Raw genomic sequence first — 27,222 nt, forward strand, 5'->3', positions numbered from 1 at the left:
GACAAAAAGACATGTACACTGAAAACCTGAGAAGCCACTGCAATAAGAAGTCCATGGACAGCAACAAAGAGTAATTGCTGCCCTCTGCGACTAAAGGAAGCCCATGCACAACAATGAAGACCCAGCTCAACCAAAGAGAAACTTTAAAAACGTAAAGATACATATTCTCAGATAAAATTTTAAAAAGATCAAGAAGCTTCCACTTCTGCTTAGGATGTAGAAAGTCACAACATACCATCTCTCTTATCCTAAAAATGAGTAAAGACTAGGTTCCATAAAACTGTATCTTGTCATGAACCCATTTGAAAACAGGCTTCAAGAAAACCAAGTGATCTGAATTCCAAAGCATGGCAAACCTCTGTAAGATGAGAACAGGTACTTCAAAAGTATCAAGCTAATGAAAAACAAGGAAAGACTGTCAAAGTGTCACAGACGGAAACCTAACAACACTGCTGATGAAAGTACAAATTAGGGCACAGTGCCAAGAGGGAAAAAAACCTCAGCGGAGACACTGGGGAGTTGCAGTGGGACAGCTAGAGTACAGATACCCCCTTCGGCCTCCAGACTCTGAAAATGGAGAAGGATTGGTCCTCACCGTCCATGAAGTCTGTAATAGGCCAGCTGAAGTGCCAGCTGAATAAATGTATCAGGGTGAAGCTGCTTCCTCTTGGTTTGCTTTTTGCCAAAAGATGTAAAGGCATACACCACAAGCTGGAGATCAGACGCCTAACAAACGGAATTAAATGGGAAGAGTGAACGTATACCCAAGGAGAATACCCCCAAAGATAACCAAATTATCATTAGCATTAAACGAATAAAACAGAAATAAAGGTGTTAAAAGCTATAACTTTTAAATGTTTTATGCCATCATACGTGGATGATAGCCAAACAGTCATACACAGTAGTTAAAAGTTAAAGTATTAACTATCAAAGAGAAAAGTGAAAAATCTACCTGCTTGAAATACTGGGCCTTAGCTTGGTTGATGTCATTTAGTACTTTTTCATCCACAGTGAAAACAAGCTCCTCTGGAACCGGTATATCCCGTACTTTTTCTGAGCCCTGAAAATAGGGAAAACTTAAAAATACTGTATCTATCAAAATATGACGCAAAAAAGGAGGAAATCATTTGTTCTAACATACCTTCCATCTTCCTTCATTCTCAAGAATTTTCTCATCAATATAATGGCAGATTTTTACCAGAACCATTGCATCAAAAGGAGCATGCTAAAATGAAAACATACAAGATTTTGAATACTTTATGTAAGTTAAGACTTGACCCAGTATTTTATTTTCATTTTTGCCCTACTCTTAACACACAAGAGCAGAATTCTCATATGCCTCAACTCATAATGATAAAGACAGGGATATTCTACAGTATAGTAAGTAATTGATGTATTTTATTTTCTGAGAAAGAATGACTATTTAAAGTCAGAAGCACCTAATTGGGGCTCTTGAAGTAATGGGAAAGGATGTAAAGTAAATATGAATCACAAAGAGAAAACAACTGCTATTTGTACTGGAAGGTAAAGGAAGTACACACATATACATACACAGTGGTAAAATGTTAAGGAGTGGTGAGAGCACTGTGAAAAAGCAGATGGAGCTGCCAGTGACAGCACAGGTAACAAGACCCACGAGTCATGGACAAACCCTTTTCTAACTGCATCTCACACCTGCAGAGTACTCTGCAGCTTTACAACAAATTTTCACAGACATTGCATATATTATTTCACCGAGACAATAGTGTTAAAATGCAACCAGTAAGAAGAGCAATACTGAAGTGCCAATACTTCAGCTACCTGATGCAAAGAGCTGACTCACTGGAAAATACCCTGATGCTGGGAAAGATTGAAGCCAGGAGGAGAAGGGGGTGACAGAGGATGATATGGTTGGATGGCATCACTGATTCAATGGACATGAGTTTGAGCAAACTCTGGGAGAGAGTGAAGGACAGGGAAGCTTCGCGTGCTGTAGTCCATGGGGATGCCAAGAGTCGGACACGACTGAGCAACTGAACAACAACAAATGTGATCTCCACAAAACCCTCTAACAAAGAGAAGACAAAACAGTTGACCCCAGGATTTTAAATTCCGAGAGGGAAATGCGATTATGTAGTCTAATCAATAAAGCACCTATTCTAGTACCAACAGAAGAGAGCAGCAACACGACTCTAAATTAAGAGCAAATTAACTTTATAGTATATATGCTTTACTAATAATGTTTTATATTAGGTTAAATGGTATTTTTGGTAATCATCTTGGGTTGCAAGAGTAACCTACATGGAATTTTGAAAGCATATTATCTAATGAAGACCATCAGATCAATTTTATAAATATATGGGCAATAATGCATACACATAAAATGTGTCCACACACTTTACTGAAAGAAAGTATCTCAGTTGTACAAAGACGCATGCTCATTATAGGACCAGTATTTTTATCCCAAAATAGAAAATATGATTAAAATTACTTTCTCCTGAATTTGAGCAAACCACAGGATATTGCTGCCATCAGTAAAAATCAAAGTAGTACAAGCTGGTAATTTTAGGGGGCTGGGAGTGAGGGAGGAAAGCAAGAAGATAAACTCTTGATGATGAGAGTAACTTAACCCTTACATAACAATGTAACACTCGGTTTGGACAATTTAACACACAGTGAAACAAAACTCTCAAAATGAGAGTACCAAGTAAACACTAGAAAAATATAAGTGCAAACAAACCAGAAGAGAGAGCAGGCAGAGGGGGAAATTGGTTATGAATAATATTAAGCTCAGTTTTAGAATGCGGAGACAGGAAGAGGCTGTTAGGATGAAGGCAATGTGAGATGCGCATGAAGAAGAGGGACATCGAAGCCAAAAGGTTGTTAGCTACTTTACAAAGCACAGTTTCCAGGGAATAGTGAGGCTGTAAACCAGACTGAGGAGGTTAAGAAGAATCAAACAAGGAGCTGAAAAGAAAAAAGCTGAGGCAATTAACAAGAAATCTTTTGTCAACAGGGGACTCTTAAGGAAGAAGAAAGACAACTGTTAACAGACATTCTATTACCTGCACGTCAACCACTCCACCCTCTTTGGCAGTAACAACTACTTTATTTTTCTTTAGGCAACCAGTGCACATCTCTGTGGTGGTTTGAATGAGTGAGTGATTCTACTAGCTGGGTCCCAAGGTTTGGCATGTGACCCAGGCCAGGTGGACTCCCTGGAATGTGCACAAGATTCACACAGGCTGATACAACCAACCAGCATTATTCTCAGGTCTTTTGCTGGAACCAGAGGGGTTAAAAAAAAAAAAAAGCTGGCTATTTCCATGGAGAACAATAACCTACTAGGAGAGCTGTGAAAACATGGGACTGCAGGTAAAACCATCACGTGGTATCGTCTACACAAAAATAAAGCTGAGCATAGGAAAGTGAGGCCAAAAAATGCAGAATTTTCTAATGAAAGCATTTGGACACTGGACGTCAGCCTAACCCAAATTTAGCTGTACCCCATGCCATAAATATCTCTGTAAGGTGATGACAGTTTAGGTTTCTATCACCTAAAACTGAAAAAAATTACTGATTAATACAACTACTGAACCCAGATCAACATTACAGGTCTTTTTAGTATTTTACAGTCACTAGATCTTTTGGAGGAAAGCCCCCAGACACAAACAAACAAAAAAATCTATCTCATACTACTTTATACCAAGTCATATACTTTATGAAAAGTTATATAACAAGATTATAAATATAGACTGGAATTCTGACTTAGATTGATTTCCTCATTTTCTTGGTTCATAGACCTCCTGAATGTCCATCAGAAAATGGCAGGGTAGAGGTTATAAAGACAACCATAGGAGAACAGAAGAGAAACAAGTTGGGTGTGTGTATACATATATTTTATAAAGAAGGCGAAAAAAAGCTATCCAGCACCACATATTTTAATATCCAGAAGTAAACAATGTTCCAAAGATCATGTGTCATTTTTTTTAACAAGGTTACAAAATTACTAGGTAAATGTACAAATATAGCTACAGACATTTCTCTGAGCACAGAACATATACATAATGCTATACCTTTTAAAATGTGTTTTAATTTTCAACAAGTAGCAGTAGATTTTAAAAGAGCTTCTACTACATAAAGATACATGCAAATTCCATTTTACAGACACACATCAAACTGTTAGCCTAACTACAGACAAAAATAATTTGTCCTATACTGTTTTCACTGAGAATTCATAACTAAAACTTTTACTCTAATGCCATAAAGCTAAAAAATGATTTATTATCCTGCCACAGGACAGCCTAACTGTTGTAGATTACTGCCACTCATTTAACTGAAAAGAGTAAAAGGAAAAAGTAACTTCAGTAGTTTACTTACATCACAATTACTGCCAAATACTCCATTAGAAAAGGTAATCAAGTTATAAGATTTGTCACCCCAGCGTACTGTTGGATCTCCATTAAGAATCTTCACAGAAACCTAAAATAAATTTATTATTTCAAATTAAAAGAATCTTCATATTGGTTTTTAAGTATTTGTATCTTAAATACACACAAACACACATGATCTCACTTTTCCTCTCTTCAGGTAAACCAAATTTAATAAAAAAAATAGCTATTCTCAAGAAATAATAATTTAGGTCCTGACTATTTAAATACTCAAAATCCAAGAAATTCTAACAGAAAAGAGGATGGGACAATATTCATGAATGTTTAGAGAATATCAAAGTGAAAGGACAAGGTGTTTGCAACTTTAATAGGATAAGAAGCTTTGATTACTTTAGTCATGAAAATCTAGTTACAAGGAAAACATTTCAAGAATTCATATCCCACTAAGCCACTTTCTCAAATGCTAGGTTTTGGCTATAAGTGAGTCAGGAAATCACTGTAAACATCTTTACAAAAAGAATAACAACAGAACATAAATATCAGAGTATATCACAGTCAAAGCAATTACTGTTTTGTGAAACTTCTATTATGTATGTACTTGTGTGTGTGAGCACATGTGTGTATATTTAATGAGCAGCAATCTAAATATGTCTAACTGTACATTGCAGCAACTGAGCAACATTTAATTAAAATATATCCTTCCTCAAGAAGCTTGTTGATTCTACTTTTAAAAAAGCAGCTAATGAGGGAAAAACTGTTTTCAAGTCAGAAAATTTTTCAATCCAATATTATTTATTTCTCTCATTTAATACTGATGGATGCAAAGATTCTGAGATTCCTACAAATACAACTGCTCATCTTTTATTTTTTTCCCAGGAAATCGTAATGTCCCCCCAAAAATAAATAAAACCCCAATTATCCTTAAACTCACTAACGTCAGTGTGTTCTACAAAACCAAATGATAAAATAAGTCACAAGAGTGATGTAATTCTTAGGACAGACCTCACCAACTAAGGTATCAAGGCCTACTGCTGTGGGCTATAGGTAGGTTTTCATGTCACCTTTGGTTTGAAAAGCTCATTTTGCCCCCATGCCTTATGCAAATTTTCTGTATATATAATCAATGGAAAGGTTGGGAACCACTGTCATGTGACAAGCATGTGACAAGCAAATAATACTTATACTTCTTTAAACAACATATAAGATCTGTCTAAGCAGCCTTGCCACTCAGACGGTAAAGCGTCTACCTACAATGTGGGAGACCCAGGTTCAATCCCTGGGTTGGGAAGATCCTCTGGAGAAGGAAATGGCAACCCACTCCAGTGCTCTTGCCCAGAAGACCCCATGGACAGAGGCTACAGTCCATGGGGTCGTAAAGAGTCGGACACAACTGAGCAACTTCATTTTCTTTCTTTCTAAACAGAGCTGAACAATGTGGCAAGGACTTACAAAGCATTATTTATTTATGTATAATCTTATGTGTGTGTAGCTAAGAAAATGTTTTAAAAGCGTGGACAAAATATTTATATTTTATGACTTAGTATTTGTGCTTTCTTTTCTTAGCTACCCCATTCCAAGATAAAAGATGTTTCCAAAATCTAGGAAACAATTGTTGTCATGATTATGTTTCAAGGTGGTTTTATAGGTGTATACTTCAAACTAAGTTGTATACATTAAATATATACAGTTTTTTGCATGTCAATTATTCTTAATAAAGTGATTCTTAAAAAAAAAAAATTCTTCTCATGTTCAATTTACACAAGAGTTCTCCAGAAAACTCTGTGGGAAGAAATAAAACAAGGGACTTTCCTGGTGGTCTCATACTTAAGAACCCATCGGCCAACACAGGGGACAGAGGTCTGGCCCATAAGTGGTCGCTACTGAAACCCATGCCCCTAGAGCCTGTGCTCCACAACGAGAGAGGCCACCGCAACGAGAAGCCCACGCACAGCAACCAGAGAGTACATCCCGCTTGCCACAACTGGAAAGAAAGCCCATGCAAAGCAACAAAGACCCAGCACAGCCAAAAACAAACAAACTCTTAAGAAAACAAAGAGAAATAACAGAACAAGATAGTCGAATACCTGAGAATAATCTTCTGGTGTAGCATGTGGACTGTCATCATCTAAACAAAATACCAGTAAACTGCTCTGAATTTTCTCTAATATAGTCAGGTTCTCTGGATTAAGACTAATCAAATATTCTCGTGCCTAAAGGGCAAGAAGAAAAAATAAAATGTTACAAGTTAAATATAAAATAGTCAGAAAAGCTCAACAGGTTTTTGAAACGTTAGCGAAAAGGTTCATCAAGAAAAGTGTAAATTCAAGGACCTCTGTGCTGAGTCCTGAACAGGTTTTCTTCTCCAAAAGCATGCCTAGTCCCTACACTTGTGCTGCTAAATGTATAAAGCTATAAAGTTATGCTCGCTTTCCTGAGTGCTCAGACAGTAAAGAAAATGCCTGCAAGTCAGGAGACCCATGTTCGATCCCTCAGCTGGGAAGGTCCCCTGGAGAAGGAAATGGCTACCCACTCAAGTATTCTTGCCTGGAGAATCCCATAAACAGAGGAGCCTGGCGGGCTACAATTTCACGGCGTCACAAAAAGTCAATATGACTGAGTGACTAACCACACATAATGTTATGCCTCCCCCTAGATTTTCTGATTGTTCAATACTGTACAATATATTTAAAACTGCTTAAAGCTTAAAGCTGTCTGTTCATTTGTCTTTATTTCCAAGGGCCAGCATGTCCTTGAGCTGAGTGTTTGAAGTTTAAATGTAAACAAAATAAAAGTATATCCTCTCCCCAATTCTAAATTATAGTTAATAATATTGTACTGCATATTTGAAAGTTGCTAGAGAGTAGATCTTAAAGTTCTCATCACAAGAAAAATATTTTTAAATTTTCTGTACGGTGATGGACATTAACTAGATTTACTGTGATATTTCTCAATAGAAACAAATACTGAATCCTTATGTGTATCCCTGAATATAATGTTGTAAGTCCATTGTACCTCTAAAGAAAAGAAAAATGTAAATTATAACCTTAGCCCATCGAGTTCGCTCCTCAGTAGTTAATGCTGCTACCCCAGGTCCGTCGGGTTCACTGTGGCATTTCTTTTGGATGTATGTCAATTGCCTTTGGAAGATTAAATAAGGAATATTCAAAAAGAGCACAGGTAGGACCACTAGCTACTTTGGCCTTTCATAGGTTACAAAGTTTATTAGTATATAAGTATTTTAATTAAAATATTATCCAAAGAATAATATTGTATTCCGTATTATCCAAAGAAAGGGATTTTGGTCTCTACAGCAATGGAGTTATCTCCTACACCTTTTTTTCTGCCACAGTGATTATGTGCCTATTAATATCATCAGTATACTTGACAAGAGCTTAAGCAAATAAATTTTCTGTTTGATATAATTTATACTTTCAAAAGGTACATGCACTTCCAAGATCCAAGTAAATGCCCTGCATAATGGAGAAATTTAAAAATATTCTGGTACATAAACTCACAAATATCATATACATTTTATCTAACTGAAAACTATGTGAATATAGTAACAGAGGACTTATTCTATACCCAATTAATACTTGGGTTTAATCCCCAAAATAGAAATACCATGTAGTTTTAAATATTTTCACATGTGTCATTGTTACTTAAAATCATTATAAAGACTATTCAGTTCAGTTGCTCAGTTGTGTCCGACTCTTTGCGACCCCATGGACTGCAGCATGCCAGGCCTCCCTATCCATCACCAACTCCTGGAGTTTACTCAAACTCATGTCCATTGAGTGGGTGATGCCATCCAACTATCTCTTCCTCTGTCGTCCCCTTCTCCTCCCACCCTCAATCTTTCCCAGCATCAGGGTCTTTTCCAATAAGTCCATTCTTTGCATCAGGTGGCCAAAGTATTGGTGTTTCAGCTTCAGCATCAGTCCTTCTAATGAATATTCAGGACTCATTTCCTTTAGATGGACTGGTTGTATCTCCTTGCTATCCAAGGGACTCTCAAGAGTCTTCTCCAACACCACAATTCAAAAGCATTCATTCTTCAGCACTCAGCTTTCTTTATAGTCCAACTCTCACATCCATACATGACTACTGGAAAAACCATAGCCTTGACTAGATGGACCTTTGTTGGCAAAGTAATGTCTCTGCTTTTGAATATGCTGTCTAAGTTGGTCACAACTTTTCTTCCAAGGAGCAAGTGTCTTTTAATTTCATGGCTGCAGTCACCATCTGCAGTGATTTTGGAGCCCAAGAATATAAAGTCTGTCACTATTTCCCCATCTATTTGCCATGAAGTGATGGGACCAGATGCCATGATCTTAGTTTTCTGAATGTTGAGTTTTAAGACGATTTTTTCACTCTCCTCTTTCACTTTCATCAAGAGGCTCTTTAGTTCTCCACTTTCTGCCATAAGAATGGTGTCATCTGCATATCTGAGGTTATTGATATTTCTCCCAGCAATCTTGATTCCAGCTTGTGCTTCATCCAGCCCAGCATTTCTCATGATGTACTCTGAGTTAAATAAGCAGGGTGACAATACACAGCCTTGACGTACGCCTTTCTCTATTTGGAACCAGTCTGTGTTCCATGTCCAGTTCTAACTGTTGCTTCCTGACCTGCATACAGATTTCTCAAGAAGCAGGTCAGGTGGTCTGGTATTCCCATCTCTTGAAGAATTTTCCATAGTTTGTGGTTATCCACACAGTCAAAGGCTTTGGCATAGTCAATAAAGAAGAAATATATGTTTTTCTGGAACTCTCTTGCTTTCTCGATGATCCAATGGATGTTGGCAATTTGATCTCTGGTTCCTCTGCCTTTTCTAAAACCAGCTTGAACATCTGGAAGTTCACAGTTCACATATTGCTGAACCCTGGCTTGGAGAATTTTGAGCATTACTTTACTAGCATGTGAGATGAGTGCAATTGTGCGGTAGTTTGAGCATTCTTTGGCATTGCCTTTCTTTGGGACTGGAATGAAAACTGACCTTTTCCAGTTCTGTGGCCACTGCTGAGTTTTCCAAAAATATACTGGGTCCACCAAAAAGTTCATTAGGGTTTTTCTGTAACATCTTGGCCAATCCAAACAAAGCTATGGAAATCAAAACAATGTGGCACAGGTGACACTCATACAGGTCAATGGAACTGAATGGAGAGCCTATAAATAAATCCACTTACAGTCAACTGAGGTGCCAAGGAGACCAAGAATACATGGGAAATTGCCCCTTAAGTAAACAGTGTTGGGAAAATTACCACATAAAAAGAATGAAACTGGACCCCTATCTTATACCTTACACAGAAGTCAATTCAAAATAGATTTACGGCTTAAATATTAGGCCTGAAAAAATAAAACTTCTGGAAGAAAATATGGGAAAAAAGCTTCCAGATGTTAACCTTTTGCAATCATTTCTTAGATATGATACCAAAAGCACAGGCAACAAAAGTAAAAACAGACAAATAAGCTTACATCAAACCAAAAGCTTTAGCACTGTAAAGGAAACAATAAAGTGAAAAAGCAAACTACAGAATATGAGAAAATATCTGCAAACCATATATCTGGTAAGAGGTCATGGAACCCTCACAATTTAATTGCCAGAAAACCAAACCACTCGATTTTAAAATGGGCAAAGGAACTGAACAGACATTTCTCCAAAGAAGATATAAAAATGGCCAAGAGGTACATGAAAAAGTGCTCAACATCACTAATTATCAGGGAAATGTAAATCAAAAGCACAATGGGATATCCTCTCACACCTGTCAGAAAGACTATTATCAAAAAGACAAGCAGTAACAAGCGCTGATGATGATGTGGAGAAAAGAAAACCCTTCTGCACTGCTGGAGGAACTGTCAATTGGTGCAGCCACTAAAGAAAACTATGGAGGTTACTCATGAAATTAAAAACAGAGATACTATATGATCCAGCCGGAGAAGGCAATGGCACCCCACTCCAGTACTCTTGCTTGGAAAATCCCATGCACGGAGGAGCCTGGTAGCCTGCAGTCCATGGGGTAGCTAAGAGTCGGACACAACTGAGCGACTTCACTTTCACGCATTGGAGAAGGAAATGGCAAGCCACTCCAGTGTTCTTGCCTGGAGAATCCCAGGGACGGGGGAACCTGGTGGGCTGCCGTCTATGGGGTCGCACGGAGTCGGACACGACTGAAGTGACTTAGCACCAACAGCATATGATCCAGTAATCCCAGTTCTGTGTACATATCCAAAGGAACTAAAACCAAGGTCTCAAAGCGACATGTGCATTCCCATGTTCCTTGCAGTATTATTCTCAATAGACAAGAGGCAAAAGTAACTTAAATATTTAATGATGGATGAATGAATAAACAAGATGTGGTATAAACATACAAATGGAATTTTATTCAGCTTTAAGAGAAAATTCCACTGTTTGCAACAATGTGAATGAACCTGATGGACACTATCCTAAATGAAATAAGCTAAACACAGAAGAAACACTACATGGTATCACTTATATGTGGAATCTAAAATAGATAAAAGTCTTAGAAGCAGAAAAGAATAGTGGGTGCCAGGGGCTGGGCTAAGGAGAAAATGAGGAGGCATTAGAATCCACTTGCAATGCAGGAGACCCTGCTTCGAATCCTGGGTCGGGAAGATCTCCTGGAGAAGGGATAGGCTACCCACTCCAGTATTCTTAGGCTTCCCTGCTGGCTCAGACAGTAAAGAATTTGTCTGCCATGCAGGAGACCTGGGTTCAATCCCTGGATTAGGAAGATCCCTGAGAGGAGGGCATGGCAACCATGTATTACATGGCACTCCAGTATTCTTGCCTAGAGAACCCCCAGGGACAGAGGAGTCTGGTGGGCTACAGGACATGGGGTCACAAAGAGTCGGACACAACTGAGCGACTAAGCACAGCACTGTCAAGTGACACAAAGTTTGTTATACAAGATAAGTCAGTCCTAGAGATCTATTGTACAGCATAGTGTAGTTAATAAAACTGTACTTTCTTTGGAAGGAATGATGCTAAAGCTGAAACTCCAGTACTTTGGCCACCTCATGCGAAGAGTTGACTCATTGGAAAAGACTTTAATGCTGGGAGGGATTGGGGGCAGGAGGAGAAGGGGACGACAGAGGATGAGATGGCTGGATGGCATCAGTGACTCGATGGAGGTGAGTCTGAGTGAACTCCGGGAGTTGGTGATGGACAGGGAGGCCTGGCGTGCTGCGATTCATGGGGTCACAAACAGTCGGAGACGACTGAGCGACTGAACTGAACTCAACACTCTTAAAACTTTGCTAAGAGGGTAGATCTTAAGGTAAGTGTTCTTACCACCAAAAATTTTTTTACAAATAAAGACGGAAGGACACCTTTGGGGGTGATGAATATGCTTATGGTATCCATTATGGTAATAGTTTAATCAATGTATGCTTATCTCCAAACTCATCCAGTTGTACAGAAAAATATGCACAGATTTATATGTTAATCATACCTCAAAGGTGATTTAAAAATAACTTCTCTATTCATATTGTAAAAAGAGGTATAGATTTGGTAACTGTAATTACCCCTCTTCTCTTTCAATTTGACTATCTATGGACTTGTTTTCAGTACACATGCATTTTTTTTATATTTAAAAATTTGCATTAACAGTATTTATACTTTAGAATCATACATATTTTAAAATAGTTTATCCTTGATATTTCCTCAAAATCTGCCTTCATTACTTTCCACTCATTCTTTAATTTACTGTAATTAGGTTTTGTCCTCCAGTGATTATCTTGAAAATGTGTTTCTGAATATTAGCAATGGCATCCCGTAAGATCTAGCAGCTTTATCTCAGTCTCATTTTTCTCTTATAAAGTCATTTACCACCCAGGAGTCAATCTTGAAATTCCGTGTTGGCTTCTGTAGCACTGTTACATTGCAGCCTTTCTAACTCACTGACTATTGGTCTTTTTCACTGACTGTTGTTCTCTATCCACCGTCAAATGTGTGTCTTCCCAAATTTCCCCTCACTGGCCTCCCCCAACCTCTTCTACAAGTTTCTTCTTTCGTAATTTCATCCACTACTTGAATAGCTTCAATTATCACCTTTACCAAATCTCTAACTTTAACCCTATTTTCTCTCTAAATTTCTAGTACCAAATTTCCAAGTGCTTGTTGGATATATCCACCTCAATTTCTGCCAACATTCCAAATTAAATATACATTTAAAAATTATCTCCCTGACCTCTTCCTACAAATTAAGACAAAACTGATCTTAGAAGAAAACACAGATATCTCTCCATGACTATGAATTAGGGAATGGTTTCTAAGATATGACCCTAAAAGTACAAACAACTAAGGAGCAGATAAACTGAACTCTTACCAAAATTAAAATGTTGGCCCTTCATAAGCAACCATGAAAAAAGTGAAGTAAACACTAGAATGGGAGAAAACCATATGTAATTCATGTATCTAATAAGGGACTTACATCTAGGATATATAAAGAAGTTTTACAACTCAATAATAAAAAAGACAAATAACCCAATTAAGAATTGGTAAAGGATTTGAACAGACATTTCTCCAAGTTGTTGTTCATTTGCTAAGTCGTATCCGACCCTTTGTGACCCCATGGACTGTAGGACGCCAGGCTCCCGTCCTTCACTACCTCCCAGAGTTTAGCGTCACAGGTACATGAAAATCTGTTCAATCTCACCATTATGCAGACACAACTGCAAACCACAATGAGATCCGACTTCATACTCTCTAGGATGGCTACAATCAAAAAGGCTAACAATAACAAGTGCTGGTGAGAATGAGAATAAATTGGAACCCTCAAGTACCGCTGACGTGAATGTGAAATGGCACACTCATACTGGAAAACAGCTTGGCAGTTCCTCACACGGTTAAACACAGAAGTACGATCCAGCAATTCCACTCCAAGGAATACACCCATGACAGTGTCCACCCAAAAACCTATACACAGAATGTCCACAGCAGCGTTACTCACAGCAGTCAAAAAGTCAAAACAACCCAAACATCTATCAACGGATAAATAATTAAATAAAATGTGGTCTAGCCATAAAGTGCATTATTATTCAGTAAAAAAAAAAAAAAAAGGAAGTACTAATAAATGCTACCAGGAGTCTCCAATCCCTGTTAGGAACCAGGCGACACAGCAGGAGGTGAGCAGTGGGTGAGTGAGCAAAGTTCCATCTGTATTTACAGCCACTTCCCATTGCTCCCACTTACCACCTGAGTTCTGCCTCCCGTCACATCAGCAGGGGCATTTGATTCTCACAGGAGCTGTGAACTGTGCACGTGAGGGATCTAGACTGTGAGTTCCTTATGATGCCTGAGGATCTCAGGTAGAGCTGAGGTGGTGAGGCTAGCTAGCTCTGGGGAGCGGCTGCAGATACAGATCATCACTAGTGAAGAGGTCTGACTGCACAGAGATCATGATAAACCAATTGCTTACGGACTCATATCAAAACCCTATCACTGAGTGACAAGTGACAACTGCATAATTATTTCATTATATATTATAATGTGATAGTAATAGAAATAAAATGCACAATAAATGTAATGTGCTTGAATCATCATGAAACCAGTGCATGTCCATAGAAAAACAGTCTTCCAAGAAACCCAGTCTCTGGTGCCAAAAAGATTGAGGACCGCTGACACTGAGGACCACCACAACATGGATGAATGTTGAAAATGTAAGGTATACTAAGTGAAAGAGCCTAGATAGAAAAGGCCATTTAAGAGTCCCTTTATATGAAATGTCCAGAGAAGGAAAACCATAGAGACAAAATGTCAAGGGAAACAGATAGAAAGGCTACCTCAGGCTGGTGGGATGGGAGTGTTGGGGAAATAGGAGAAATGTCTGCCAATGGATGGGTAAGAGTTGGGGAGCAAATGGGGAATTACTGCTTATGAGTTCAGGGTTACTCTAGGGGGTGACAAAAATGTTCTAAAGTTGATTGTGAAGATGACAGCACAATTCTGAACATTCTAAGAAATGCTGAAATATACACTTTAAATGAGTGAACTGTGTAGTATGGGAATTGCCTCAAAGCCAGTATTAAAAACAAGAAAAAACTGAAAATTGAAAGGTTACTTCCTCTTCTGTTATAATACTATCTACTTACTCAGTAATAGCTTCCTTTCTTTCTAAATCCAGTTACCAATTCAAATTAATTTTATCTCCAAAACTTTTTCTGCATTTATCTCTTTTTAAGAAAAATTTAAATTGAAGTACAGTTGATTTACAACATTGCGTTACTTTCTGACATACAACAAAGTGACTCACTTTTATATATTCTTTTTCAGATTCTTCTCCATTATAGTTCATTATAAGATACTAAATATAGTTCCCTGTATCATACAGTAGAATCTTACTGTTTATGAACAGTGTTCCATATTCTAAAGTTCCAAGCTTTAACTTCTTTCCTGGATTACTGCAAATTTTAACACATCTCTTTTGAGGCACCAACTCATAAGATTCAGAATCTGACCGATCTATCTTATACTACTAATACATATCTTATGTTTCTAAATAAAATTTCCTAATGCATTGCTATCGCTGTTGCTAAGTCGCTTCAGTCGTGTCCGACTCTGTGCGACCCCATAGACGGCAGCCCACCAGGCTCCCCCGTCCCTGGGATTCTCCAGGCAAGAACACTGGAGTGGCTTGCCATTTCCTTCTCCAATACATGAAAGTAAAAAGTGAAAGTGAAGTCGCTCAGTCGCGTCTCTCGGCGACCTCATGGACTGCAGCCTACCAGGCTCCTCCATCCATGGGATTTTCCAGGCAAGAGTACTGGAGTGGGGTGCCATTGCCTTCTCCATCCTAATGCATAGAGCTGGCCTAATCACTCAGTTCACTCACACATCCACACCCACACCTTTCTGCTTTGTATTAAGCAGAGGGAATTTAAAAAAAAAATCTGGTAAGTAATCTCTTTGAGCTCCATCTGAAGGTGAAAATATAGAAATAAATGACTTCAATACAATTTAATAATCAATATAATAGAGATAAATAAGAGGCTAAGTCCTTGGGCCATGGAGAGAGGAAAGGGAATGGGAAATTATGAAGTAAGACATAAAATAGGAAGTAGTAAGCCTGTGGTGCCATGTGAGCAGAAACAAAGCGTGAGGAGCAATTCTGACTTAAAAGGTGGACAAGGCAGGGGAAGGCAGTCCAATAGAAAGCATGGGCACATGCAAAGGCTACAGATAACCTAACACATCAGAACTGCAAGCAGAGAAATTGGGTAGAAGAACAGGATGCAGAGGGAGGAAGAGCAGGACAAGGTTGAAGGGACAGGCGAAGGTCCAATCGAGACCACAGTTAAAAAAAAGAGAGACTGCTAGCTAGACCTCAAGGAACTACTCAAGAATTTTAAGCAAAGGTGAGACATGATCAAATATGAATTTTCAAAGTCACAGGACTGATGACTATAGAGAATGTAGGGCAGCAAGAAAACCACCTGTGAGGCTGAATCAGAGTTAACAATCTGAACAAACAAGGCTTTTATTTTAATGAAGAACAGAAATCCAAGTATTTATATGAATAAAAACAGAAGTCCATGTTTATGTGAATTCTCCTGATTTTTAAATAGCAATTCAAATTCTGTTATCCAAGCAAAACAGGCTACAGGCTGAATTCAGACCACAAATCACATGTATGCAGTTTCTGAGAGAGTGGCTTTCAGTAATCCAAGTAATAAGCCTGATCTAATTATTTTATGTCAAATTTGGAACAAATTTTAAAATACAACTGGAACAGACAGAAAGATTATCCAAGAAACAAAAGCAAAAAAAAAAACCTAAAAAATGGATCTTTTTTGTCTATATCAAAATTAACAATGCCTGTTCAAGTATTAAAAAAGTTTGCTAACTGGAATGAAATGTTTTCAACCCATATAACTACTAAAGGATGAGTGCCCAGACATATAATTGCTACAAATCAATAAGAATTTTAAAATAGCAAATAGAAAAACAGGCAAAAGCAACTCATTGAAAATATGAGTGACCTATAAACATACAGAAATATGTTCAATTTCACTAGTTATGAGGGATGTGTCAATTCAGGCAACAATGAAAACCATTTTTCATGGGTCAGTTCACCATGTTTTAAGTTTAATTATACCATGTCAGCAACCATGTAGAGAAGTAGGTATCCTCCTAAAACACTAGCAGGAAACATAGTGCTGCTGTCAATGACAATCTGACTCTTTTTGAAAATTTAAAGGTGGGTATCCTATGATCCAGAAAGTACATTTCTAATGTCAACACATAGATATTTTCTCACAAATATACGAAGAGGCATGCTTGAAAATGTTGACTGTTTTTTATAGTAACAAATGCAAACTGCATCAACAGGTACTAAAGGAGAAATGTCAAACCATATAGTATGACCATTTGGTGGAATTCTATATGACAGTTAAAAAGAGTAAGGTTGATAATCTTTACTCTAGTATGAATATATTATTGTCTTATTATTCACTGTCTTATTATTCACTAAAAGAAATGAACTGCAGAAAAATACCTAAAATAAAATTATTTTCTGGACTTCCCTGGTGGTCCAGTGGTTAAGAATCAGCCTCCCACTGAAAGGAACACGAGTTCGATCCCTGGTTTGGGAAGACTCCACATGCTGCGGAGCAACTAAGCCCGTGCATGGCAGCTACAGAGGCCTGCGCACCCTAGAGCTTGTGTTCCGCACCAAGAGAGGTCACTACAATGAGAAGCCCACACACCGCAATGAAGAGAAGTCTCCACTCGGTGCAACTAGAGAAAGCCTGAGCACAGTGACAAGGACCCAGCACAGCCAAACATAAATCGACTAATTATTTTTTAAAAAACTATTTTTAAATACATAAAACTACCCCTTTCCTCATGACACATGCAAAAATCAATTCTAGGCAGACTTTTAATGTAAATGTGAAAGATAAAAGAATGAAAGTTTAGAGCACAATGTAAGAAAATATCTTTCAAACAATGTGTTAGGAAAAAAAATTTTTTATGGAAGTTCAGACACTACAAAACTCAGAGGAAAATCTACGCAGAACACTAGATGACATAAATTGCATTAAGATCTTTTATGACCCACATCCTAAAGCAATGAAAATAAAAACAAAAATAAGCAAATGGAACCTAATTAAAAGATTTTGCACAGCAAAGGAAATTATAAATAAGATGAAAAGACATCCCTCAGAATGGGAGAAAATATTTGCAAATAAAGCAACTGACAAGGGATTAACCCCTAAAAATAAACCCCTAAAAATAATCAGCTCATGCAGCTCAATATTAAATTAAAAAAAAATAAAAAATAAAAAAAATGGGCAGAAAACCTGAACAGACATTTCTCCAAAGACCACATACAGATGGCCAACAAATACATGAAAGCATGCTCAGTTCAGTTCAGTCGCTCAGTCGTGTTTGACTCTTTGCGACCCCATGAACTGCAGCACGCCAGGCCTCCCTGTCCATCACCAACTCCCGGAGTTCACTCAGACTCACGTCCATTGAGTCACTGATGCCATCCAGCCATCTCATCCTCTGTTGTCCCCTTCTCCTCCTGCCCCCAATCCCTCCCAGCATCAGAATCTTTTCCAAAGAGTCAACTCTTCACATGAGGTGGCCAAAGTACTGGATTTTCAGCTTCAGCATCATTCCCTCCAAAGAAATCCCAGGACTTATCTCCTTTAGGATGGACTGCTTGGATCTCCTTGCAGTCCAAGGGACTCTCAAGAGTCTTCTCCAACACCACAGTTCAAAAGCATCAATTCTTCAGCGCTCAGCTTTCTTCACAGTCCAACTCTCACATCCATACATGACCACTGGAAAAATCATAGCCTTGACTAGATGGAGAAAGCATGCTCAACATCCCTAAGAAATGCAAATCCAAACTACAATGAGGTATCACCTCACCAATCAGAATGGCTACCATCAAAAAATCTACAAACAATAGATGCTGAAGAGGGTGTGGAGAAAAGGGAACCCTCTTGTACTGCTAGTAAGAAAGCAAACTGATACAACCACTATGGGAAACAGTATGGAGGTTCCTTAAGAAACTAAGCATAAAACTACCGTATGACCCGGCAATCCCACTACTGGGCATATACCCTGAGAAAACCGTAATTCAAAAAGACACATGTACCCAGCGTTCATTGCAGCACTATTTACAACAGCCAGAACATGGAAGGAATTTAAATGTCCATCAACAGATGAACAGATTAGGAAGATACAATAGAATATTACTCAGTTATAAAAAGGAATGAAATTGGGTCCTTTGTAGTCATGTGATGAACCTAGGATCTGTCATACAGAGTGAAGCAAGAAAAACACACATTGTTTATTAACATGTATATATGGAATCTAGAGAAATGGTACTCTTGAACCCATCTTCAGGGCAAGAACAGAGACAAAGACATAGAGAACGGACTTATTCACATAGAGGGGGTAAGGAGAAGGTGGGAGGAATTGAGAGTAACAGTGACATAGATACACTCCATGCGTAAAATAGCTAGTGGGAAGCTGCTGAGCTGAGCTGCGCACTGAGAGCTCAGCTCAGTGCTCTATGACGATCTACAAGGGTGAGAGTAGGGAGGGATGTTCAACAGGGAAGGGATATATGTACAGATACAGTAGATTCATGCAATTGTACAGCAGAAACTAACACAACATTGTAAAGCAATTATACTCCAATTTTAAAAAATTAGAAAAAAAATCAACAGTACACAAAATGTATAATCCATATGGTAAAATATTGTTATATTGGACTACATTCAAATGAAGAATTTCTTATGATCAAAGAGACACTTTGAAATCCACGAAAGCTTCATATCAAGAATGTATAACGAACTCCTACAACACTCCTATACTAGTGGGAAGTGTTGATCAGCACAAATACTTTGGAAAACTGGCATGACCACTGAAGCTGAACATACACATAAACTATGATCCCCCAAGTCCTCTCCTGAGTGTAATGAGACAGAAATGCATGCATGTATACATCAAAGACTTTTACAAGAATTTTCAGAGCAGCACTTTTTGTATTAATAAAAACTGCAAGCAAGCTAAGCGATCACACTTGAGAAGGGGGATTTCTGGTATAAGGGGTATAATGGAAATGTTCTGTAGCTTGACCTGGGTGGTAGATGCATGAGTATTTAACTGTGGACTTCTGTGTGTGCTTGTGTACAGGTTTGTAATGCTCAATAAAAATAATTTAAAATATATACACATACATACAATTTTAGAAGACACACCAGAAAATTTGAACAACTGATTGTATATTAATATATTAAAGAATTCCTGTTAATATTTTAGGAGAAGCAAGTCATTAGGTGTGGTAAATTTTTTTATGTTTATGTTTTTAAGAGTCCTTATATCTTAGAGAAGCTTAGTATTTATAGTGAAAGGATATTACGTCTGAGATTCTCTTTAAAATAATCTGTGAGGGAGTGATGGGAGGGGCACAAGGAGGCATAGCTGAATAAGACAATGAATTTATAATTGTTGAAGCTAGGAGTTACTATAATAGCTGTTGAATCTAGGGGTGACTACATGGAGGAGCTTCATTATATAATTCCCTCTACCTTTGGAAATTTTCCATAATGCTAACTTTAAAAATATAAACATCAAAAATAATACTCTGCTTGCTGTTTCATCACTCAGTCGTGTTCAACTCTCTGTGACCTCCACAGACTGCAGCCCACCAGGCTCCTCTGCCCATGGGATTTCCCAGGGAAGAATCCTGGAGTGGGCTGCCATTTCCTTACACAGTATTATACATTTTATATATATATATATATATATATATATATAAAATACATACTATGGGCTTCCCTGGTAGCTTGGACGGCAAAGAATCTGCCTGCAATGTGGGAGACCTGGGTTTGATCCCTGGGTTGGGAAGATCACCTGGAGAAGGGCACAGCTACCAACTCAGTACTCTGGCCTGGACAGAGGAGCCTGGCAGGCTACAGTCCATGGGGTCACAAAGAGTCGGATATGACTGAGCAACTTTCACTTTTACTACATACTATATGTAAAATATACATATATATGTTCTTTTTAAAAAAAATCTGTATGTGCATGTAAATTCATTGCAATAGGTCTGAAAGGACAGAATACACCGTGCTAGCAAAAGTGATTAATTTTGGGGCAGCGAATGGGATGAGTAATGTTTGTAATGTTTATCTTTTCTCCAAGGAGAGTTTATTCATATACAATGAGTAAAATGAAAAGCTAATTTAAATCAAAAATAAAATAAAAATAGGCTTTTAAAAATTAGCATACATAAAATTCTTATTTCTCAGCTTACTATCACTTTTTAAAAGGTAATGTCTGTCGAACATTTTTTTTAACTCAAGTAAAAGTTTAAAACCTAATGAGACTCAAGAAAGTAGTTTGAAAACCTCTGAATCTCTGGTGCAGTCATCAGATAGCCTTCATGCATTACATCAAAGACAAAAACTCGGCCTCGACACAACACTGCAAGGTGACTTGGGGAATGTCCTTCTCTCTCTGGGGAAAAAAAAAAGAAAACACAAGACTCAAATCTCTGAAAGCAAGAGTAAAGCTGCATATTTATATCCAACAGAAAAAAATCATTCCTCCAATATTTTATTATATATTCATCAAATATGTCACATGAATAAAAACACTTTAATAAGGTGATAAAAATTTCAGTTAATATGTCATAAATACATGTTCTTGAAACCTCTCTATGTAAAACATTTAGATTTTCATGTTTCAAATTCTGTATACTTTAAGAATCATATAAATTCCATACTACTACAGGGCTTTCTAGTTTTATTTATAGATAGGCAGGGAGGGGGAAGGGGTTGCAGAAAAGTCCAGGAGGAGAATTATTTAAGTTTCTTTGGGGGATTACTTTACTGTTGATTGATCATCAGATTATTAAACTGCAATAATATCTAGCTAGGATTTCTCAGTAAAATTTATTTTTCAGTAGAATAAGGGTACTTTATGCTTGAGTGGCAAGAAGAAAGAATTTTGCCCAACTGTAGTGTTACCTTAGGCTCTGATAACACCTGGTAAGCCACTGACAATTGACTGTATGATTCATTTGGCACACATTACCCAGGAACTATTTATTTTTGAGATTTGTAAATAACAGACTATTCTGACTCAGTCCCATTTTTCAAGTACTAGGCCCTGACAAGGGTCTTCCTATATGATCTCTGCCTCCTCCCTCTCAAAAAACGAGGGAAGAAAGTTAAGAAAGTCATATACTGCCATTGGAAGTAAACTTATTGGTTGATATGTACAAGGAAATGTGCTAAATGCTTTACACATGTTATCTCACGATATCTACTCATTAGCTATGAGGAAGAACTATTTCCTGAAAGCACTATTATTTTTCCTCTTATATCCTCTTTCCTCAAGCCCTCTTTCCTCGGAGCTGGGGTATGTGTTTTCTGTGTCCCTCATGGCTATTTCCAAACCATTTCTTCCCCTTCATAAACCTCCGTATCCTTTTATGTTTACCGTCACTACCTTTTATTGTCCTCTACTACTTAAAATTTGGTACTATAAAAAGGAAATAAACCTGAGGCTAAGTTAATACTTGGGGAGACGAGGACAGAGGGTGCTACCTAAGGATAAACATCAGAGGTGACATTTGAGCAGAGACCAAAGTAAAGCAAAAGAGCTAACACAGAAATGTGTGTAGGAAGAGAGCTTCAGGCAAAGCAAACAGCAAGCGCAAAGGCATTAGGGCAAAAGGAGCTGGTCTGCTTAAAGGGAGAAAAAGGTCAGTGCAGCTGCAGCAGAGAGAAATGAGCAGAATGGCAGAAAAAATTGCAGCTACATCCTATGGGCCTTAGGAAGGGCTTGAAATTTTTAAAATGATGGAAAAGAAGCCAATGGAAGGTTTTAATCAGGACAGTAATAATGTCATCTAATTAATACTTTACAAAGGGCATTCCAGCTGCCATATGAAGAAGGGATTATAAGCGGGAGAGAATATATAGCAGGATCAGTTAGGAGGTAACTGAAGTGGTCCAGGGGAGAACAACCAGAGAGGTGATGGCGGCTTTGACTAGGGTGTGACACTGAAAGAAAGCAAGGGGTCAATTTTTTCTTTTTAAGATGGGAAATAATACAAATCTGTCCAACCCAGTCAAGAGGGAAAATTGTTAATGTAGCACAGAGAGAAGGATAATGCAAAAGCAAGGCCCTTGATTAAACAAGAGGTGGTGGAGCCCAGGACATCATGCAGAAGGGCTATCCTTAGGAATCAGAACAGTTCATCCATCTTTACAGAGAGAAGACAAAGTATATGAATATGTAATAGTGCACTGCAAGGGGGCTGCAAAATGGGCCAACATTTGAATGAATATGTTTCTATGACTGCTGTAATAAATTACCACTAACTTAGTGATAAATCACCACTAACAAGAAAATTTTATTGTCTTACAGCTCTGGAGACTACAAGTCTGAAATGTCTCTCTGGGCTAAAATGAGGGTTATCCCTGAGTCTGGGTTCCTTCTGGAGGCTGTAGGGGAGAATCTGTTTCCTTTGATTTTTCAGCCTCTAAAGACTGCCCATATTCCTTCTTGACTCAGAGCTCCATCCTTTCATCTTAAAAATAAAAATTTTTTTTTTTATTTTTTTGGCTGTGCTACACAGTTTTCAGGGTCCTTAGTTCCCTGACCAGGGATTGGACCCAGACTCCGGCAGTAACAGTGCTGAGTCCTAACCACTGGATCAGCAGGGAATCCCTTCCATTCCTCCATCTTTGATGCCATCAAGGGAGGATCATAACTTCCTCATGCTTCTACCCTTTGGCTCTCTCTGCTTTCTCTTTCTTCACTTATAAGAACTCTAGCAATTACTCTGGGCCCAGGTGAATAACCCAGGATAATCTCCCCATCTCAAGCTCAACTGACTATCAAATTTAATTTCATTCTCAATCTAATTCCCATTTATCATTTAAGGTGACACATTCAATAGGTTCCAAGGATTAGGAAGTGGACATTTCTGGAGATCATTTAGTCTTCCTGCCAGATAGGTTAGCGACTTTGATGATAAAAACATTACATTTGTTGAGAAGTAAAAGAGTTCGTTAGCTAGGAATAAAGATGGAGAAAGTCATCAAACAGTCTTCTCTGAAAGTGAGAGAATATCCTGACAAAATACAGCAAGGTAGTGCTTTGGATCCACGTGCGGTTAACTGAGAAAAGTGACGTTTTGTGGATTCCTCTGGCCAAGTAAACTACTAGGGCAGATGTCTTTAATATGTGGAGTAAAAGCAGAAGACTAAAATCTACACAGCTTTGAGGTGGGGATGGAGATGAGGAGGGGGCAGGTGAGCAAAGGTTTGAATGTATTTAATATATGCTGGGGAGAGGTAAGAAGAGTAAAGAATCACAGAAAGATGTGAAGATCTGGCAGTGGGGAGGGAGAAATGGAAGTGAAGAACTGCAGAGTCACTGGATTTTAAGTCAAGGTGTCAAAAAAACGACTGACGTAGACCTAAAGGAAGTGAGTTGTGAAGAGAAAGTGGAGGTCAGAGTGAGATGCCTACAACTGCACTGTTGGAGATAAGAGAGTTTTTATTATAAGCAAGTCTGGGGCATGGCCATAGTCATGGTGGCTGCTTGAGAAGGAGTACAGATTCCTAGAGGAAGGAAAGAAAGAAGAGAAGCCATGGGTCATCCACACATGGAGGCTGAAGTTATCAAGGATGTGACTGAGGTAGTAATGGAGAGACAGTCAGTGAGACTGGTGCTAAACCCATCAATGAAGGAAGGAAAATGATCAAAAAGGACATCACTGGGGCAATGACAAGCAGGGGTGACATAGCCTGCTAGCATTTCTTTTTTTCAAAAGCTCAAACTGTAAGGAAAAAGATAAAATGGAAAGTGCAGTGGGAAATAAAGACACCAACATCTTCTACTCTCCCTTTCGCCCTTTAGTAACAAAGTATAAGAGAAAAACAAAGTCTCCATTTGAGATGGTCACAGCAAAAGTGTAAAAAAAATAACCAGGTTTCAGAAACAGCAGCTTTCAAAAGGGAAGCGGAGCTTTCAGAGAAAAGGAGGAGGATATAAAGGATTTTGCTGGCCATGAGTTCCATGAAGTACAGCAGAAGAATTTAGGGAAGTAGTGGAAGGTGGGTCACAGCAGCGAGAAACTTGGGTCAGATGAGGTTATGCACTGCTCTATGAATCCAGAGGACAAGAGATGACATTCAAAGTCTGAACTTCTTGGGCAAAATGAGGTGAACAGGGTGAAAAGCAAAACTGAATTAGCCTTAATTGTCACTTAAGAGGTAAGTAACCTGGGTCAGAAAATCCCCTGGAGGAGGTCATGGCAACCCACTCTAATATTCTTGTCTGGAGAATCTCATTGACAGAGGAGCTTGGAGGGCTACAGTCCATGGGGTCACAAAGAGTCAGACATGACTGAAGCAACTTAGCATGCACACAAAAAAACAAAAAACAGCAAAAACCTCAAACCAGGCCTAATTATTGCTTCCTTACTGAGACTAGCCTCTTAGCTGCAGTCGCTAGCACACTGTTATCCCCATCAACACATAATTTCTTCAATTTTCTCCTTAACCAGAGTAGATTCCATACCCAACATTATAATTTCTCCCTCGCAAAAATCCTTCACTCCCTCTTCTACTGTTGCTGCTTAAGAAAAAATACAACATACCATATAGTCTAACTGCAAACTCATAAACACACATTTCAACACTGTTTAGGTACCCTACCTTTGCACAGAATGTGTGCTTTCCCCATTTTCCAAAACGACCATTTCAAATGATCAAATGATACAATGCAAGCATTAGGTTTGTATTGAACCATGTAAGACACAGTTTCAAAAAAAATCCATTTCCATAAATTATTTCTAGCTAAATCACTATGGCTGAAAGATAAGGTTCATAGAAAGCCTAGGCTTTCTATGACTAGGCCAAATCAAAATCCAATAGAACTAGTCAAAATCCAGTAAGAAATACTCTTCGAAATAGTACATGCCATAACATCATGGGAATTCCCTGCCAGCTCAGTGCTGGGTTCTGTCCCGAGTCAGGGAACTGTGATCCCGTAAGGCACACAGCACGGCCAACAACAGAGTACATTCCACAGCATCACAGAAGAACTGCAGCAAAACCACCAAATTCTGGGGCTTCCCTGGTGACTCAGTAGTAAACAATCCATCTGCCAAAGTTGGGGACATGGGTTCAATCCTTGGTCCAGGAAGATCCCACATGCTGAGGAACAACTACCCCCGTGTGCTGCAACTACCAAAGCCCCCCTCACCACAACTAGAGAAAGCTGCGTGCAGCAACAGAGACCCAGCGCAGCCATAAATAAAATAAATAAATCTTTAAAAAACTATCCAAATTCCAATGCTTTTACCAGAAAAAGTACAAACGTTTTCTACTTACCAGTCCTAAAATAATTAATAATTGAATCTCTAGTAATTCCTGGAATCTTGCAGGTGGAAAACAGCATTCGGAATTGATCCATATCTAGAGGAATATTTCCAACTTTTTCAACAGCTAACTTTTCTCTATTAAAACAAACAAACAAACAAACAAAAGTATATTGGCCAAGAAATCATTATAAAACTTTTAAACCAGTCACACCTATAGTATTCATCCCCAAATGAGTAAATTAAGCTTCTCAACATTTTGCCACCAGAGACTTTGGGTAAATATGTAACTGAATTGACATAACTATCCTTACTTTCTTAATAGCTGCCAGTAGTTCAAGTTATGCCAAAGACTTATACTTCCTCTTTCCAATTGTGTGCCCTCCTTTGGAGGCCAGTAGTGTTCAATATGGCTTGCAGGACCCCCAAAGTTGACATTCAGTTGTGATGGTATACGAACATCCAGGTAGGCAACATTCAGCCACCACTCTTCCAGCTAAAAGAAATTAAGAACATCAGCCTAATGCTATTGATAGTATCAATACCTGAAGGTGTAACTGCTGAGAAGGAAAAAAAAGCTCTATTTGTTCTTTTTTCTTTAATTACTTTTCAACAGTTAAAAACATGTTTCATTTTAAATCATTACAAATAGTAAAAATGCTATTGTGATCATTTCTTTCTTTTGGAATTATGGGATCTGAATTAAGTACTATTCAAGTTTAACTACATTATCAAAAATGTGAAACAAGAAAGCACTGAAAGAAACACCTTCAGACAGAGCATATTAAAACTACCAATATCCAACAAAGCACTCTAGGTGTGTTTTCTCAGAGTACCTGTTCACAACTGCAACTGAATTTCATGTGTAAGTAAGTGGATCTCATCAAATTACCTGGAGCTCTTTTTGAAGAATTTGATGTTACAAACTATAGTCAGTCATTCGAAAAAATATAAGTGAAAAGGATACAGGCAGAACAATGACTTCTTTAACCTTTATCCTAATTTAAAGTCACTGAAAGCTCAAAATTGAGAAAAAAGGAATCTAGACATATAAACTTGTATTACTCCATTATAGGTATCTAAACGACAAAAAAAGATCAGCTTGCTTTTTATTTCTAAAACTAAATGATAGTTAAAAACATTATTTCTAGACTAAGGCAGTATTTTAAATTACAAAAACTCATCCTACAGAAGTAGAGTAGTTAAGATGAAAAATCAAAGAAGATTCCTTGTGAAAAATTACTGAAATCTTTATACCAATGTTTCCTCAATCTACCCAACTGAAACACAGAATACTCATAACCATTCTTCACTCCAGTTTTCTAACGGCCCTTTTCTCCTGTGCACTGTATAAATATTTGCACACCATAAATGTGATATCTATTTTAGTATTTTGGGTTTTTAGGCTATGATTATCTGGGCAAAATGTTTTTCTCAAACATGGTCTAAAGATGACCTGCATCAAA

At 38.1% G+C, this 27,222-nt stretch overlaps 1 protein-coding gene across 1 annotated transcript in view; it reads right to left on the bottom strand.

Annotated features, from left to right (window-relative positions):
• CROT (carnitine O-octanoyltransferase) overlaps positions 1 to 27,222 on the bottom strand; it is a 50,386-nt gene that overhangs the window by 15,101 nt on the left and 8,063 nt on the right. Inside the window, exons 5-13 of the mRNA XM_052638824.1 lie at positions 26,071 to 26,252; positions 25,770 to 25,894; positions 20,763 to 20,871; positions 7,414 to 7,507; positions 6,455 to 6,580; positions 4,360 to 4,461; positions 1,142 to 1,225; positions 953 to 1,060; positions 596 to 726 (exon numbers count right to left, since the gene is read on the bottom strand). Of these exons, the coding sequence (XP_052494784.1) occupies positions 596 to 726; positions 953 to 1,060; positions 1,142 to 1,225; positions 4,360 to 4,461; positions 6,455 to 6,580; positions 7,414 to 7,507; positions 20,763 to 20,871; positions 25,770 to 25,894; positions 26,071 to 26,252 (1,061 nt within the window). The remainder of the gene's footprint in view (positions 1 to 595; positions 727 to 952; positions 1,061 to 1,141; positions 1,226 to 4,359; positions 4,462 to 6,454; positions 6,581 to 7,413; positions 7,508 to 20,762; positions 20,872 to 25,769; positions 25,895 to 26,070; positions 26,253 to 27,222) is intronic.

The sequence above is a fragment of the Budorcas taxicolor genome, chromosome 4, assembly GCF_023091745.1.
Source record: "Budorcas taxicolor isolate Tak-1 chromosome 4, Takin1.1, whole genome shotgun sequence".
NCBI classification, from domain to species: Eukaryota; Metazoa; Chordata; class Mammalia; order Artiodactyla; family Bovidae; genus Budorcas; species Budorcas taxicolor.